At 43.1% G+C, this 19,176-nt stretch overlaps 1 protein-coding gene across 19 annotated transcripts in view; it reads left to right on the top strand.

Annotated features, from left to right (window-relative positions):
* The window catches only part of TENM2 (teneurin transmembrane protein 2), a 1,331,635-nt gene that overhangs the window by 1,209,891 nt on the left and 102,568 nt on the right, over positions 1-19,176 (top strand). For all 19 annotated transcript variants that reach the window (XM_077327160.1, XM_077327169.1, XM_077327168.1 and 16 more), the window contains one exon: positions 13,675-13,821. In XM_077327160.1, the coding sequence (XP_077183275.1) occupies positions 13,675-13,821 (147 nt within the window). The remainder of the gene's footprint in view (positions 1-13,674; positions 13,822-19,176) is intronic.

The following is a 19,176-nucleotide window of genomic DNA, read 5'->3' as shown; positions in this document are numbered from 1 at the left end:
CAAATACTTCCTTCAAACTGAGATCAGCGGGAACTGTATACTTTATGAGCCTTAGGGGATGGGTCGTAGGACTTGGTAATATGTAACAATTCTTGGTCACTGTAAATCAAACGGTCCTTTCCTTGTTGTTAAGTGCAAAGTCGTGTCTGACCCATCGCAAACCCATGGACAATGATCCTCCAGGCCTTCCTGTCCTCTACCATTCCCCAGAGTCCATTTAAGCTCACACCGACTGCTTCAGTGACTCCATCCAGCCACCTCATTCTCTGTCGTCCCCTTCTTCTTTTGCCCTCAATCGCTCCCAGCATTAGGCTCTTCTCCAGGGAGTCCTTCCTTCTCATGAGGTGGCCAAATTATTTGAGTTTCATCTTCAGGATCTGGCCTTCTAAGGAGCAGTCAGGGCTGATCTCCTCTAGGACTGACCGGTTTGTTCGCCTTGCAGTCCAAGGGACTTGTAAGAGTCTTCTCCAGCACCAGAGTTCAAAAGCCTCAATTCTTTGATTCTCAGCCTTCCTTATGGTCCAACTTTCACAGCCATACATTGCAACTGGGAATACCATAGCCTTGACTAAGCGCACTTTTGTTGGCAGGGTGATGTCTCTGCTTTTTAGGATGCTGTCTAGATTTGCCATAGCTTTCCTCCCCAGGAGCAAGCGTCTTTTAATTTCTTTGCTGCAGTCCCCATCTGCAGTGATCTTGGAGCCTAGGAAAATAAAATCTGTCACTATCTCCATTTCTTCCCCATCTATTTGCCAGGAATTGAGAGGGCCGGATACCATGATCTTTGTTTTCTTGATGTTGAGTTTCAAGCCAACTTTTGCATTCTCCTCCTTCACCCGCATCAACTGGCTCTTTAGTTACTCTTCACTTTCTGCCATTAGAGTGGTATCATCTGCATATCTGAGGTTGTTGATATTTCTCCCTGCAATCTTGATCCCAATTTGTGAATCCTCTAACCCCGCCTTTCTCATGATGCGCTCCACTTACAAGTTAAATAGGCAAGGCGACAGTATACAGCCTTGCCGAACTCTCTTCTCAATTTTGTTCAGTTCAGTTCTCACTGTTGCTTTTTGACCTGCATATAAGTTTCTCAAGAGACAAATAAGATGCTCTGGTATTCCCATCTCTTTAAGAACTTGCCACAATTAGTTGTGCTCCACACAATCAAAGGCTTTAGCATAGTCAATGAAGCAGAAGTAGATGTTCTTCTGGAACTCCCTAACTTTCTCCATGATCCAGCATATGTTGGCAATTGGATCTCTAGTTCCTCTGCCTCTTCAAAATCCTGCCTGTACTTCTGGAACTTCTTGGTCCACATATTACTGGAGCCTAGCTTGTAGGATTTTGAGCATAACTTTGCTAGCATGAGAACTTTGAGCATAACTTTGCTAGCATGAGAAATAGTGTGGTAGTTTGAACATTCTTTGTCATTGCCCTTATTTGGGATTGGAATGTAAACTGACCTTTTCCAATCCTGTGGCCATCGTTGAGTTTTCCAAATTTGCTGGCATATTGAGTGTAGCATTTTTACTGCATCGCCTTTTAAGATTTTGAATAGTTCAACTGGAATGCTGTCACCACCACTAGCTTTATTGTTGCTCAGACTTCCTAAGGCCCATTTGACTTCACATTCCAGGATATCTGGCTCCAGGTCAGTAACTACCCCATCGTGGTTATCAAGGATGTTAAACTCGCTCTTGTGTAGTTCTTCTGTATAATTTTGCCACCTTTTTAAAATCTCTTCTGCTTCTTACCATTTTGGTCCCTTATCATACGCATCTTTTCATGAAACGTTCTCTTGATATCTCCAGTTTTCTTGAAAAGATCTCTGGTCCTCCCCATTCTATTGTTGGTCCTTTCCTTTGTTGTTATGTGCGAAGTCGTGTGGTCCTTTCCTTACTACTGGTAAAAACCAAGCTGTGTCCAGGGCTTACCCCATTGCTACATTTTCAGGCTCTGGGGAAAGTTGGGGGTGAAACATGCAGTCGAAGGCTGGCTGCACAGTCTGAGCGGGGGATCCCAGGGCAGCAGGAGGAGGCCACCTGCATGCAGGAGCTCATGTCACAGTGGGGTGGGCTGTGGGAGGCTCTGGTGGCTTACTGTCCCTCCCTTCCCTTATTTAAAACACCGCTGCTGAGCTCTCAACCCTGTTTTCCACAGCTTTCTCTCAAACCTGCACTGCATTTTGGTTGTTATGGGTTTTATTACTGATCTTTTTGTTACTGTTATGGTCACAACTTTGTGCAGTTTGGGCATTGGGGTGGATCCTTTTGCTGGAAGGTGGTGCCTGCTTGCCACCATCTCACAGTCTGGGGGCTCCCTTAAAGGCATGCTCAGCTTGGGGGCTGTCAGAGGTTCTCTCAACACCAGAACCCATGTGGTCCCTAGGATTTGTGATTCCTCAGTTTCATCTCCAGCACATGGGCTAGGGTGTCAGGTGACCGGGGGGGGGGGGGGTTGTCTGATTCAGGATCCATCCCCATGCTGTGTCAATGTTTCTGAAGTATATTCAGTAAAGTTGTGGCCTTTGTTTCTCCAAAGTATCTGATGGCTGGTCTATCACTTATCACCCATGCTTTCCTCTATCCCCTGGGTCTGCAGATGGCAGTAAGTTTAGAGAAACTCGTCTATGAAAGTGAATTGCCTCACAAATAAAAATGATCCATGTTAGACACAATACAGGCATATTAAATACACGATACTAAGGATAATACAATGTCTCAGGTTTAAATTAATTTGATACTCTCTACAATTTGTATATTTCAAGCTTTATTTTTCTTTTTTTCATTCCTAGCTATTGAATTGCTTTCATTAATACAAAATATGGACTGGATCTCATGACTCATCATTGGAAAGTGCTGATTGCCACAGATCTTCCCCACATTCCCATTCCCTTAGCAATACCTTCCAATTACAGGAGACTTTATCCCTTAGATTGGGGGAATCTTCATGAATTAATTACCACATGGATTGGATGATTCAATAGGAAAAGGAAAGGGAATGAAACTTCCCTGTGGATTCAGGAAGCAGATTCTCTCTCTGCCTACTTTTCATTGCATCTGGTGTTATAAATGAGGCATAATACAACCATAACACTATTCACAGTGATGATCAAGCTCATACCAGTTAACTACAAAAAGGAAAAATTGGCTTATGAGAATTATACTCATATTTGGGAAATTCAGTAAAATTCAGTTCCTTCTGTCTACTTTCATATTTATACACTGTGTTAAAAAGACTGAAAGGGCACAATTTATTTATTATATTTCTATACTGCCCTCCCACTGAGGCTCAGGGTGGTTTACATAAAATAAAGGGATAATACAGTGTAATTCATAACAACCGCAGCCATAAGAGTGGCGTTTATAACTGAAGAGAACAGTATTATAATATTTCACATATCAACAACTCTCTAAGTATGATTCCATAGGAGGTTGGATTGGGTTCAGATTGTGGGGCCAGGTGATCGAGGGTCCAGTGGTCAGCCTCAACTAAATGCCTGGCAGAAGAGCTCCCCTTTGTGGAATTGTGGGAGTTCAGTTAGTGCCCCGATCTCTTCAGGGAGCTTGTTCCACCAAGTGGGGCCAGGACAGAGAAAGCCCTGGTTGAGGCCCAACATGCTTCTTTGGGGCCAAGGATCACCAGCTAGTTGGCAATGGGGGTATAGGCAGAAAGATGGTCTCTCAGATATGCTGGGCCCAGAATGCGTATGGCCTTGAAGGTGATTACCAAGACCTTAGGTCTTATCCAGAATTAAACTGGGAGCCAGTGGAGTTGATTGGACCTCCATGGTGTACCGGTGAGGGTCCTGGCTGCAGCATTCGGGACCAGTTGCAGTTTCTGGATAATGGGTATGGGTAGGCCTGGGTAGAGCAAGTTGTAGAAGTCTAATCTAGAGGTGACTGTCACGTGAATCACTGTGATTAGATGTTCCGGGGCCAAGCAGGATGCTATTAGTTTGGCTTGGTTCAGATGGTAAAAAGCCTGCTTGCACTACTCTCGTAACCTGTGCCTCCCTAGAGAGGGAGGCATCAGGGATCATGCCCGGGTTTCTGGTGGAGTGAGCCACTGATAGGTTGGGTAGACATGTTTCCTCGCTTGGACTCTTTGTGCCCAATCACCATCTTTGAAGGATGGACTCTGTTTGAGCCATAGTCAGATGACTCTGAGCCAGCTCATCACCACTTACAGACATCTGGCTATGGCTTCAGGTGGAGAATCTGGGCAGCCACACATCAAAAGGAAGAGCTGGGTGTCATCTGCATATCAATGACATCCCAGCCAAAACTTCTGTACCAACTGAGGAAGAAGGTACATGAAGATGTTAAAAAGGATTGGAGAGAGCATCGTTCCTTGTGGGGCACCACATGTGAGCAGGTAGCAACTTGATAGTCTCTCTCCTATTGCTACCCTTTGTCTGTGACCCCAAAGGAAGAAAATCAGCCATTTGAAGGCTGTCCCCCATATCCCAGCGTCAGCAAGGCAGTGAGCTAAAAGCTCATGGTCAGCTGTGTCAAATACTGCTGAGAGGTCAAATAGCACTAGCAGTGCTGATCTGCCTTGGTCCAGCTGGTGGCAGAGGTCATCTGTCAGGGTGACTAGCACTGTTTCTACCCCATGATCAGACCAGAAACCTGACTGAGCTGGGTCAAGGGCTGAAGTTTCCTCCAGGAATGTTGGTATTTGGTCTGCAATAGACCTTTCAACTAACTTCCCCAGAAATGCTAAGTGTGAAACAGGTTGGTAGTTGTCAGGCTCTTGCAGGTCCAGAGATGTTTTTTTTTTTCAGCAACAGGCATTCCACTGCCTCTTTTAGCTGATGCTCTGATTGTAATTTTAAGTTGTCCTCTGTTGATTTGAAATATAAAGAGGACTTTTATTTCTTCATCAGTAGAAGAGTTTTGCATGAAGATAGCTGTGATTTTATACACATTCTTTAAGCCCTTGTGTATTGAATAATCTGTACACCGCCCGTGGCGCCGCGGGCGCCACGGACTAAATAAAACAGTAAGGGGTTCTGGGGCGGGATGTGTCCGGGATGAGGAAGGGTCCGGATTGGACCCTTCCTCATGACAGACAACCGGAGGGACCAAACGGCAGGCGCGAAGCGCCTGCCGATTGGTCCCTCCGATTCCCAGCCCCAGCAACTGCGAGCCGCGCTCAGCGCGGCTCGCAGTTGCTCCCGGCCTGACGTGGTGAGAGGCGCGAAGCGTCTCTCACCGCGTCAGGCCGGCCCCAAGGAAGCCCCCGCCGCAAACACAACACAAGACTCCAGCCGCCGAGAAGCTGCAGAAAAAAAAGAAACACCCCCGGAGGAGCCTTTCGCCGCTAGCGCGACGAGAGGCAGCAGAAAAAAAAACCCCTGTAGGAGCTCCAAGCCGCCGCGCCGACGAGAGGCAGCAGGAAAAAAAAACCCTGTAGGAGCTCCAAGCCGGCACGCCCACGAGAGGCAGCAGAAAAAAATTAACCCTGTAGGAGCTCCAAGCCGGCACGCCCACGAGAGGCAGCAGAAAAAAAAAACCCTGTAGGAGCCTTTCGCAGCTCTACGCAGCAGAAAAAAAAACCCTGTAGGAGCCTTTCGCAGATCCAAGCAGCAGAAAACAAAACCCTGAAGGAGCCTTTCCCAGCTCCAAGCAGCAGAAAAAAAAACCCCTGTAGGAGCTCCAAGCCGGCACGCCCACGAGAGCTAGCAGAAAAAAAAAACCCTGCAGGAGCCTTTCACAGCTCCAAGCAGCAGAAAAAAAAAACCTTTAGGAGCCTTTCGCAGATCCAAGCAGCAGAAAACAAAACCCTGAAGGAGCCTTTCCCAGCTCCAAGCAGCAGGAAAAAAAACCCCTGTAGGAGCTCCAAGCCGGCACGCCCACGAGAGCTAGCAGAAAAAAAAAACCCTGCAGGAGCCTTTCACAGCTCCAAGCAGCAGAAAAAAAAACCCTGTAGGAGCCTTTCGCAGATCCAAGCAGCAGAAAACAAAACCCTGAAGGAGCCTTTCCCAGCTCCAAGCAGCAGGAAAAAAAACCCCTGTAGGAGCTCCAAGCCGGCACGCCCACGAGAGCTAGCAGAAAAAAAAAACCCTGCAGGAGCCTTTCACAGCTCCAAGCAGCAGAAAAAAAAACCCTGTAGGAGCCTTTCGCAGATCCAAGCAGCAGAAAAAAAAACCCTGTAGGAGCCTTTCGCAGATCCAAGCAGCAGAAAACAAAACCCTGAAGGAGCCTTTCCCAGCTCCAAGCAGCAGAAAAAAAAACCCTGTAGGAGCCTTTCGCAGATCCAAGCAGCAGAAAACAAAACCCTGCAGGAGCCTTTCACAGCTCCAAGCAGCAGAAAAAAAAACCCTGTAGGAGCCTTTCGCAGATCCAAGCAGCAGAAAACAAAACCCTGTAGGAGCCTTTCCCAGCTCCAAGCAGCAGAAAAAAAAAACCCTGTAGGAGCCTTTCACAGCTCCACGCAGCAGAAAAAAAAAGCACCTCCTGGTGTCCCCTGGGTCCTAGCGCCCATTGCATTCCTGGTTGCAATGGGCTTTCTTGCTAGTCTAATATACAATAGCACAGAGGATGTACTTCACACATCTCACATGCATAATATGTGTTGATATGGAAGGGTTGGTTGAATATAGCTTTATTGGTCATAGCATAAAATTGATCTTCTTTGGGAGATGCTTTTATTTTTAACCGTTTCCACATTCCCTGAGCCATGCTTTTTTAATGCACAGAAACATTATGAATTGTTTACTTTTTATCATTTACATGATATCCTTTCCAATAGCAGATTGAGTAAACCAAAATATAAATAGGAGAAAGGCCTCACATTTTTTCTGAGGAAGGGCCTGGATTAATGCTCATTAACAGTAACAGAACTAATGCATGCAAAAGGATACATACCAGGCCAAATGCTCCCCCGTGTGGGTACAGGAAGAGGTGGGGCAACCTGCCACGACTAAATCTCCAGCCTGCAGCCTGGCATGAAACCTCCAGTGCATAAACAGTCCTAAAGGCGCCACTGAAACTTTGTTCTGATCCCTTTTGCTTAGCTGTACTGCTTTACATGGGACTGTCATTGGCAACTTCTCAAAAGCACCAGTAGGTACAAACTGTAACAGCAGGGCTTCTGTCTGGGGTTAGCAGCTTGGAACACAAAAATGCAGTGCAGGGTCAACTACACAGTCTACCTATTTGCTTCCAGGCCCAGTTCAAAGTGATGATGGTTACATTTAAAGCTCATCACCACCACGTGTCCATATATTTAACGAGCTATATCTCTGGGTATATTCCCTGCCCTGTGCTAGTTACATTTTGCAGACAGGCTCCTTCTTAAAATGCCCTTCCTCAGGAGTCTTTATGACTACAGCAGGACTATGGGAATTTTGTGTGATGGGCCCAGCATTTGATAAAGCCTCTTAGAGCTGGTGAAGAAGTAACATTCACTTGGTACACATATGGCAGTTTTGTTTTAGAGCATATTTGATGAATGATAAATGTTCAGCAGATCTCAATGTAAGCTTGTCAATTCTGTATCTTAATTCTTGCATGTTTTAAATCTTTAGTAATTTAAAATTTGTAATTTGTGTATTTTAACCTGCGAGTGCATCTGCGAGGTGAGTCTGCGGCTGGCCTGGCGAGGCCGGGCCAAGCCGCCAATGGGGAGCCGTATTGGCAGCTTGACCCTGGATGGACACTCGGAGCTTCGCGGCTCCTGATTGGTCCCTCCGAGTTTTTATCCCGGAAAGGGCCCGCCCTAACTCCTCCCCGACAGGGCTTACTCTTTTATTTAGTCCGTGGGGGCGCCATGGGACATTTAAAGATTCTGTTAACTTAATGTAGTTTCTTACTCTTCTGATTTGCATTTGCTAGTTTTGCTATAATTTTGTTTGTATTCTGCTTCCCTTTTTAATGTTGTTTTGGAATGTTTGCTGTGTGGCTTCTGCTGATATTTGGATATATTAGATAGGACATAACTGAACATTTATGTGGGTAGAAGGATTTTTGCCCATGAAGCTCAGCTTTCCCACTTCTCCCATCCTTCTGTATCCCCCTAGGGGGAGAGGATAGTTGGAGCTGAAGGGGAAAGCAGGAAAGTAAGACTTTGCACTTGGAAATCCATCTGCAGAAACACTTTGTTAGATGCTGACCACTATTATTGTTGTTATTTTATGCTTGGGATGGTTTTAATTATTATAGTATTGTGTTTGTTTTTACTACTGTATGTTGTACATTATCCCTAGAAGCGTTGTGCTGTTGGAAAATCTCCAAATAAACAAGCTGTAGTTAGGGATCTTGAATAATTGTATTATAGATCCAGTCTTGTTCTTCCTGCAAGTTTTTCAGCCTTAAACCTGTTTGACTTTCCTCTGCTCTTGAGAGCAGAAAAACCAAATAATAACATGACATGATTGACAGAATATATTTGTATTTAGTTTCATATGTCTACACACACACACACACACACACACACACACACATACTTCTGCTACCCAAATGGGTCTATTGCCTGGTGTACAGATGCCCAATGAAGGACACAGCAGTGAGAGTCTAGTAGCAGACAGAACTTTATTTGAATAAAGGCAAATCTGAACCTCAAAAGCCTGAATTCCAAAGACCGGGTAAAGTTATATATATTTTTAATAATCAGACAAAACCAACTTCGGACATGTGCCAATTTCCCTATGACTTAGAATCATAAAGTTGGAAGGGGCCATACAGGCCATCTAGTTCAATCCCGTGCTCAGGATCAGCCCAAAGCATCCTAAAGCATCCAAGAAAAGTGTGTATCCAACCTTTGCTTGAAGACTGCCAATGAGGGGGAGCTCACCACCTCCTTAGGCAGCCTATTCCACTGCTGAACTACTCTGACTGTGAAATTTTTTTTCCTAATATCTAGCCTATATCGTTGTACTTGTAGTTTAAACCCATTACTGCGTGTCCTCTCCTCTGCAGCCAACAGAAACAGCATCCTGCCCTCCTCCAAGTGACAACCTTTCAAATACTTAAAGAGGGCTATCATGTCCCCTCTCAACCTCCTTTTCTCCAGGCTGAACATTCCCAAGTCCCTCAACCTATCTTCATAGGGCTTGGTCCCTTGGCCCCAGATCATCCTCGTCGCTCTTCTCTGTACCCTTTCAATTTTATCTACGTCCTTCTTGAAGTGAGGCCTCCAGAACTGCACACAGTACTCCAGGTGTGGTCTGACCGGTGCCATATACAATGGGACTATGACATCTTGTGATTTTCATGTGATGCCCCTGTTGATACAGCCCAAAATGGCATTTGCCTTTTTTACCGCTGCATCACACTGCCTGCTCATGTTTAGTTTACAATCCACAAGTACCCCAAGGTCTTGTTCATACACAGTGTTACCTAGAAGTGTATCCCCCATCCAGTAGGCATGCTTTTCATTTTTCTGGCCCAGATGCAGAACTTTACACTTATCTTTATTAAATTGCATCTTGTTCTCATTTGCCCATTTTTCCATTGTGTTCAGATCTCGTTGAACTCTGTCTCTATCTTCTGGAGTATTTGCCAATCCTCCCAATTTGGTGTCATCTGCAAACTTGATGAGTAGTCCTTCCACCCCCTCAAGTAGATCATTAATAAATATGTTAAAAAGTACCGGACCAGGCACCGAGCCCTGAGTACCCCGCTACTCACCTCTCTCCAGTCTGATGAAACACCATTGACAACAACTCTTTGAGTGCGGTTCTCTAACCAGTTCCCTATCCACCTAACTATCTGAAAATCCAAATTGCAGTCCTTCAACTTATCCATCAGAACATCATGGGGAACCTTATCAAAACCTTTACTAAAATCCAAGTAAACGACATCAAACGATTTTCCACAATCAAGCAAACCTGTTACTTGGTCAAAAAAGGAAATCAGGTTGGTCGGACAGGACCTGTTGGAGACAAATCCATGCTAACTTCCTTGGATCACCAAATTGTCCTCCAGATGTTTGCAGATCGCTCCCTTTAATATCTGCTCCATTATCTTAACCACAACAGAGGTCAGACTCACTGGTCTGTAGTTTCCCGGGTCATCCTTCCTCCCTTTTTTGAAGATCGGAATAACATTTGCTCTCTTCCAGTCCTCCGGGACATCTCCAGTCCTTAAAGAGGTCCCTAAGATGATGGACAAGGGTTGTGCAAGTTCTCTGGAAAGTTCTTTGAGCACTCTCGGGTGCATTTCATCCGGCCCAGCGGATTTGAACTCATCCAGTGCAGCTAAATGCCTCTCAACAACCTCTCTGTCAATGTCAATCTGCCACCCAGACACTATCTCTTGGCTACTGCCATCTCTAGATGTGCCTAAACCCTTTGACCTGTGGGGAAAAACAGATGTAAAATAGGCGCGGAGCCTTTCTGCTTTCTCTGCATCCTCCGTTAGAGTTTGTCCATCCGCACCCAGCAGTGGGCCTATTGCCTCCTTTACTTTACGTTTGCTCCTCACATAACTGAAAAATCTTTTCTTGTTACAGTGGGCTTCCCTGGCCAATCTTAGCTCACTCTCAGCTTTGGCCTTTCTGATGATTGATCTACAGTGCCTAGTAACCTGTAGGTACTCTTCTTTAGAGCTCTGTCCTTCCCTCCATTTCCTGAACATCTCCCTTTTCTTTCTTATTTCCTCTGTTCATCCAAATAGGTTTCTTAGAGCTCCTGCAATATTTTCGTCTTTCTGGGATAGTCATTGATTGAGCATGCAATAGCTCTTGTTTGAGTAGCGCCCACCCTTCACATGCTCCCTTCCCTTCCAGCATTCTCGTCCATGGTATGACACTCATCATGTTTCTGAGTTTATTAAAGTTTGCCCTATAAAAATCCAACATCCGTGTCTGGCTACAAACTTCCTTGCCTCCCCATCTGAAAAGACTTCATGGAAAGTCACATAGGCATATGCAAGCAATCACCTGTTGGGCCCATTATGCACGGCCACCGAAACGGCAATTTCGGGTCACATGGAAAATGCAGAGGGGGAAGAACCGAAGCAAACCGCTTATGCACGGGATGGGACGCAACGGCGGCAAAACCCAGAGTAACCGATTATGCATGCGGCAACCCCGGCGCCACTTCTGGTTGCGCCCCAGTCACCCGGAAGCTGCGCTTTCTTCCACGTTTCGCTAACGCGGCTTTTTCGGCAGCTTGCACCAAATTTGCGGCCAGTTGCAGCCGGATCCGTGCGTTATCGGTGATTTTAGTCGCCGCCATTCCACCCCGAATGTGCGCTATCCCCCCCGTGCATAATGGGCCTTGGTCATACACACCCAACATGAATCACACATACTCATCTTTATTAGACATTCCAGCAGACATGTGGTAATCACTTTTGGGTTATTAGTCCTGCAAAAGGGATTTTCCAGATTCTTAAACAAATCTATGTCAACAGACCTCTTGCCTGGTTAGGGACTTCTTGTCCCAGCAACTCTTACTACTTCCCATATGTTTGTTGTGCACATTGACCCCAAAAACTAAACTCCTTGCTGTGCTAATACTTGTTGCTTCAACAACATATGATTACATTTTCTGCTCTTTTACTCTTATAATAATGGTGTTAGTTTTGCTAGCTTGCCTTTCATTTCTCCATTTTTTAAAATTCATTATTAGTACTGAAAGATTTTTATATTTGTTTTAATGAGCAAAAAGTACAGGTCTTTTTGAATCTGTTGAGAATATTTTGTCTTCAGGATGTAGGCTGCAAAGGCCATTCCATTATCCATAGACATGATGGTTTTATGTGTAGACAGCATGGCAAGTTCAATATTTCAGAACAGATCTCAGTTGACAATGAAATACGTTTAGCCAGAGCCACACATTTTATAGATAATCCACAGGGCCTGACTGAATTTGTTATCCTCCATTCTGTCCTCAACTGTGGGGGGGTCAATAATATCAAGCCAGATACTAACCTGATAGATGAAACTTGATTGTATTCTGTCTTCTTGTTATTTCTTGAAGCCCGTGCTTTAAAAGAGGCAAATATTTGCAATGCCAAGCAACTTCAGTTTCTTTTCTTTTCTTCTTTTTAATGATCACTTAAGTGTCAGATGCCTATTAATTGGTACACTAAAGTTGGGGTTTTATGTTTATCAGCACTGATGCTTCCAGTGATCCTATATAAGTAGCTGCGATAGTGCACATAAAGGTTTTTGGTGATGCTGTTATACTGGCACTCTAAGCAAAATGTTCTGTTTTTTATGTCAGTTGCAACACCATTAGAACAGATAACAGCATATCACACATGTAGGCTTAAACTGCGTTAGGTGGCTCAAGGGTGGCTGATATGTCCGTCATGATAACATTAAGGCCAGTAGTTCAAATTCATTATCCAGTCAATGCCTGTCCCCTTTTCTCCAAAATGTTTTGCTAGGTAATGCTGTACTGGATTTGATGGTGTGTGGTGGTTGTGATACATTTCATCACTCCACTGCACACAAGTGTGTCATTCAAGTCACCCAACATCAGTGTAATAACGCATGCCACAACAATGCACTGTTACTGTAGTCACGCCCCCTCATTCTTAAAGTTACAATAAAACATTTGGAAACATCTGGATATCTGAAAGGGATGACAGCAATTAGAACACTTACACTTAGCATTTCAGTGCCTGGTAGACAGTCATTTTTATCCCATTTCCTATTACATGAATGCAGTTACCCCCCCCCCCCAAACAATGTGTGAGTTCCATTATTTGGCTATTGTGCAATCCATTGGATTATTATTTAAAATATTAGCATCTGAAACCTGCTTTTCTGGGAGAGGTGTTTGTTTCTTTCACTGTAAGGCTAATTCAAGGCGGAAATGAGTTGGAAAGAGAAGACTGAATAATTAGGAGACTTCTCATCTATTTTAAGGACATGTTAGTAGATTAGACGTCTCCTAATTATTGAGTCTTATTCATGTGCAAGTGTGAGTACACGCACACTCTCCACTGCCAGCTTGGTGTAGTGGTTAGAAGTGCAAACTTCTAATCTGGCAAGCTGGGTTTGATTCCACATTCCCTCAAATGCAGCCAGCTGGGTAACCTTGGGCTTGCCACAGCACTGATAGAGCTGTTCTGACTGAGCAGTAATATCAGGACTCTCTCAGCCTCACCTACCTCACAGGGTGTCTGTTGTGGGGAGAAAAAAGGGAAGGTGACTGTAAGCCACTTTGAAACTCCTTCAGGTAGAGAAAAGCAGCATACAAGAACCAACTCTTCTTCTACAATAAATTGCATAGTCATAGCTGTATTTCAAGCGCACACTAGAATGCATTCTAGCACAGTGAAAATAGGCATAATTAAATCACTTGTGCTCCCTAATAATTTATAGAATCTTGGAATCCAACCACAGCCTCAGGCTCTTGTTGAAAGCGGGGAAGCAAGCTGAGAGAATAAGAATAGGTTACAGAAGGGTAAGGTTAGATATTCATAGGCAAAACTGAAATCAAGGACTAAGTCTTAATTTAGTTTTGGATTTGAACGTGGATTTCAAAGGCTATATGAAACTTTCATAGATTATTTCTCTTTTGCATTCTACTTCTCATAGTCAAACTAAGTGAAAAGATGGGGGAGGGGTTACACAAGCCCAGTGTGTTTACTACAACCTTCAGATTTCTTTTTGAGTGTGCAGTAACATTGTTTAATGTGCCTAGAGTGTAGAATCTTTGTGCAAATCAGTCTTTCTTGTACTTATCTTCTTCATTTCTTCAACCAGATGGCTGCCCTGATTTGTGCAATGGCAATGGGAGATGCATACTCGGTCAGAACAGCTGGCAGTGTGTCTGCCAGACCGGCTGGAGAGGGCCTGGATGCAATGTTGCTATGGAAACCTCCTGTGCTGATAACAAGGATAATGAGGGAGGTGAGCAAAAGTCTTCCAATTCCCAGTCCCTAAAGAGCACAGGGTTATGTGCAGTTTTCGTCATGAGTCATTTTACTAGAGAAAGATCCTCACTCCTACAATTGTCAAGTGTTGTTGTTACATTCCTTTGAAACAAATGAGATGGAGAAAGAAATGCTCTTGGGGAGGGGGGGGGGGAAATGATGTGACCGGAAAGGCTCCTTTTAAAAATGGAAGGTTTCATTCATCCCTGGTGAAATGGAGATGTAGTTGCTGGGATTTATGTCTAGAATCTGAATGGCTTAGAGTTTTAGGACTCGGCGTTTCTATCACATATACAATCTGTTGAACAAAAATCTCTGAAATATTAGAATGTCTCACTGATCATCCAAGAACTGGATCAGCAGATGACTGAACAGAATATATTGCATAGTGTTAAATACTTGCCAGTGGCAAAGGATAACACAGCACTAGACAAGGATAACTTAAGATATTTTAATTTTTAAGATTCACAGATGCAGTTGGCATGATCATTTAGTTATGACTCAAGAATTATCTAGGTTTTTTCCCCCTCAATTTTTTCATTGGCAGTGGACAAGAGCTTTTGTTATGTCATCCCCAGAATTATACAATTATCCTTCTGGAAGAAGACTTTATTTTGAAGGCACCACATTTTGCTTATCTTTTATAGCTTCAAAACAACAATTTTGAAAGTCACCTTTTCTCCCTGGAGTGGTTGAGCTAAGCCTGGTGGCTGCAGTGGAAAACAAAATACTTTGTATAAGTGTTCAGCAATTTGCAATTAATAAGTAGTTCACCAATTAGTAATGGAAATAAGAACAATAAAGTTCCATCTTGACAAGGGTGTAGTCTGCATGAGGCTTTTTACCCAGTCCCAGATCGATTAAATCCCTGCAGTCTACACTGAATTCAATTTCCGTTTTGATTTGGGGCACTTTAAATTTTCCCTCTGCAACAAACATGATTAATTCGTGGTGACCCTATCTTTCCTCAGCGATATTCTGGAGCGGATATAAGCCTCAATACTTCAAAAACGGCCATGAGTAAATGTGCAGATCTGTGGTTGTTGCAAAATAACTATGCCTCATGTCTCGAATCCTGAAGTAAGGAAGTCTTCCCTGATTGGCCAGGGCATCAGTCTTCCCAGTTGCAAGGTATCCCTTAAAGTGACTGCACTCCAGAAGTCCTAACTTCTCTCAGCAGAGATTTGCCTCTTGGTTTTCCCCCCTCTTCTGCTGTCTCCAACCCCCCCTCCCATTCAAGAAAAAAAAGAGACTCCTGCTGCACTTGTTCCCCCCCCCCCACCACCACCACCATTCTGAGCTTCCACAATCAAATACAGAACACTTTCTGTTTCAATGGGGAGGGGGGAAATAGAGGAAGACCCGAGTTCAAATCGATCTGAATTCAACAGGATCAACACCGGAATAAACAAAGTAAGTGCAGAATCAGCCCAGTTATCTCAAATGTGGCACCTGTCAATGAGTTTATTTGTGTCCCAACTTCTCCCACCATCCCTCTTCAGCTTTATTTATGGTACAGTTGTGTCAAAGCGCTCACTAAGTTTGAGATTCCTGGTCTAGTCAATCATTTTGCCCATGGCTTGTCAACTGAATGAGTCTGGGATTGTCAGAAGCAGGGTTTAAAGCTGATCACCATCACAACTTGTTTAACTCAGCATCTTGTAATCAAAGGTTATCATTAGGTATCTTTGAGCATGGGTATTTGCTGTTAAAATGTTAATCATCACTCATGAATTTCAAAATTTCCTTTTTGCCATATAAACCTATGGTCATCACTGCACCTTATGAAGATATTTCTTTTTTGTCTTTCTGAACCTTCTGTCAGGAAGTGTCATAGAATGAAAACCTTATCTGTTAAATCTCTCTAGCTCATGTGTAATTTTATAAACCACTCCTTAGGAATAGCAACAATTCCAAATTAGATTTTTTTTTAGTTAAATTTCATTCTTTCTACATTATTTTGAAAAAGTTAAGATTTTCAAAATATTTTGCTCTCAGATATTATGACATTATTAAAATGGGTGAAAGTACCCATTGCAAATCTAAGACCTGTTTCTAAATTTGTAGAAAGTAGCTTCCAGCTCAAAATTCAGTCACTCTGACCTAGTGAATCAACACAATAGGCTTCTTGTGATGTGCATGCTTTACTCAAAAGGCATATTTTAAAACTTCATGTGATTTTCTGTACTATACTTGGTGCTATCATACCACATACAGTCATGACCATACTTTCAACAACTTGCTGGCCTCTGTGGGAGGGCTCTCTCTCAGACCTCTGATTGCACCACAGTGAGAGGGCTATCCCCCACTGAGGGCCAACCACAGACCAACCGCCTTATCTGCTTCCTGCCCATTGTTGGAGGATGACCCAGCCCAAGTGCCTCCATTGTGTAGGCCCACTGCTCTTGTGGCCTCCTCACCTCTGCCAGGTTCTTCCACCATGGAGGCCCATTGCTCTTGCCAGCCTCCTCACTCCTGGCAAATATGGGGAAGAACCATCACCTCCACTGCAGAAGCCCACAGTTCTTGCAAGCCCTCTGCAAGGGACAGTAGGGGCTGACTGTCCTCCGGTAAGGCCCAACTGCTATCCCTGGCCTCCTACTGCTTCAGTACTAGTATTATAATAAAGTTTAGAACAACTCAATCTTTTAACTGAACTTTGTCCAGCATTCTTCAAGTAATGATTGTTAATGAATGGTGCAAAATTAAGAGCCCCTTCCTACCTTGGTGACTGGTAAATGTCAGAAGTGACATCACTTTGTTGTCAGTGATGCAGGCCAAATGGTAGTTTTCCTGCTAGTACATCCCCATTGTCTAGTTGATTGGTTGGGGGAGGAGCATCCAAGTTGGAGATCCAGCAACCCTAATTTTATTGGAACCTAAATGAAATATTGTATATAGATTCTTTGAGGACCACTTTGATAGCAAACAGCAGATGAGTGTCTGCTCTATATAACAACCATTTATATGAAGGCATTTGCCATAGGGTTTCAGTGATTCAATGGAAGCAACCACAAACCATGGTGAAAGGTTTGGATGAGATTTTGGATGAGATTTTGTTGCCAAGATTTTAAAGAAAAACATACAGACAGATTCTCACTAGCTACCTTACGTTCAGATAATTAATTTCACCTGGAAGAATCACCTTCATATATATTACCTTTGCTACATGATAGCTGCTTCTCCATAAGTATTTGTAAGGAAGAGTTCTGCGGTGTTAGTCCAATCATGTTCTACAGATCCTAAAGTTTAAGACACTTTGGGATGGCTCTTTTTAGTGGTCTGTGTTGATGATAATCATGAAACCCTGCCTGACGGACTTGTTAGCGTCACCCAGAAGACTGGTAGCTGAGAAAAGAGTTGAAGCTAGCCTTCTTTCTACTATTCAAAATATTTTTCATTTCTATTGAAGCAGCCCTTTCTCACTTCTGTTAGAGTTGTTAATAAGGAGCCTTATAGTAATCTGTCCATTTCCACAGCAGAGGTTCATCTCGCCATTTTTCTCTTCCTACTGCTACAGCTTCATCACTAGTGAATCTTCCTGTAACCCAACACATTTTTGTTCTTGTAGCTTCTCTCTTTTCTCCCATGCTGCTGCTATGTTAACATGCTTTCATGCCATCTTCTCCCTTAAACATATGTCAGTGGGAGCACAACAGGGTGCCCTTAACTAGAATTTTTCCATAATCGTATGGTTGTTGGCAATTACCTTTTGTGGAAAGACAGTGATGACATTGTGCTTTTAAGATAAAGTATTTTAAGAAGGTAAAAAGTTGTTTACTAGATTTTTCTTTCTGCTGGTTTGAAGGATAGTGTAGGTTTCTTTCTGATGCCTAGTGATTTCTCTTTGTGTTTCCTCCTTTGTATTCTTGTGTCCAGCTGCTACAGCCTTAAAGCTAGAAAACTGCTCATAAAGGAGATGTAAAATTTAGGACTTTGGCATGCCATGTAAGGACTACAAGTCAGAACCATGCTTTTTAAGTACTTTTTAAAATAAGCATGGCATATATAAAGCTAAATCAGATCCAACAAGGAGAAAAGTCAAACTAAAAGGGGGGGGGAAACAACTTTTAGAGGCTAAATTATAACTTTTTGACAGATTTGCTTTCTGTTCTTTGGGAAGAGAATTATGCATTTATAATTATAAAATATGAGTCTCAATTGTAGAAATGTAGTAGAATCCAGTGGAACCTCCACCATCGCTCTCTCTCTCTCTCTCTCTCTCAACAAAGACAGAATACAAAATTCCAGTATGGCTAGTGGTAGAACTAAAAAGGTAAAGGTAAAGGTATCCCCTGTGCAAGCACTGGGTCATGTCTGACCCTTGGGGTGACGCCCTCCAGCGTGTTCATGGCAGACTCAATACGGGGTGGCATTGCCAGTGCCTTCCCCAGTCATTACCGTTTACCCCCCAGCAAGCTGGATACTCATTTCACCGACCTCGGAAGGATGGAACGCTGAGTGGTAGAACTAGATAGGGACAACACAAATATGTTTAATGATATGCTTGTTTCTGATCTTGTGAAGATCAGGTTCAGACTATTTTCATTAAAGTATTTTTAATACAAGGAGTTTTTTTTATAAAATAATTTTACAAAGGAAGCTGCCTAATTAAAAGATAGGATTTTCCTGGGGCCAGCTCCCTAGTAAAGCCTTTCATTCCACTCTACATTTTAGGCTTTTTGAAAGATGTTTGAAGTCCATTAATTTACTCTTTGCAGCATCCTTTAAAATTTAATTCCCTTTCTAATCAAGCCCTCAGTAGTTTAAATAACTGTTAAGTATCTTTGTTGGGGATTATGAAAAGTTATTCAAGATTATATGATGGATCTAATACTCATAGGATTGTGTGATTAAAATATGTAAATCTCCCCAAATGGCACATATAACCATTTAAAAAACCATAGACATAATTAAGAGAGATAAAGTATTTGAAAACAAGAACCATGAGGTGGAAAAAGGTTAAAAGTTGTTTTCAACTATATATTGTTTCTGGATTTCCTGTATTAAATGCAGCAGTTGAATTGCTAGCAAACCTTAAAAGCCACGAGAGTAGTCGGATTCGTAAATAGTCCTACCTCAGTGCTTTTAATTTGATGCAGCTGTGTTCCTCCTTACTATTAAAAAATTACCACCACACAGCCTGTCTGAGCTTTAGAATGCTCTGGGAATTTTTATCTCTGATACAAAAGAATGGCATTGTTCACTTGGATACAATATATATCTATATCTCTAATTGCTCTCCTGCTTTAGATTGGGTAACGTGGGGCCAACAAAGTTAATATCAAGTGCAAGAGAAATTTAGCAATACCTGTGGAAGCCATCAACATAT

The sequence above is a fragment of the Paroedura picta genome, chromosome 3, assembly GCF_049243985.1.
Source record: "Paroedura picta isolate Pp20150507F chromosome 3, Ppicta_v3.0, whole genome shotgun sequence".
Taxonomy (NCBI): domain Eukaryota; kingdom Metazoa; phylum Chordata; class Lepidosauria; order Squamata; family Gekkonidae; genus Paroedura; species Paroedura picta.
The sequence above is the reverse complement of the archived record's forward strand: the minus strand, read 5'-3'. Positions and strand labels throughout refer to the sequence as shown.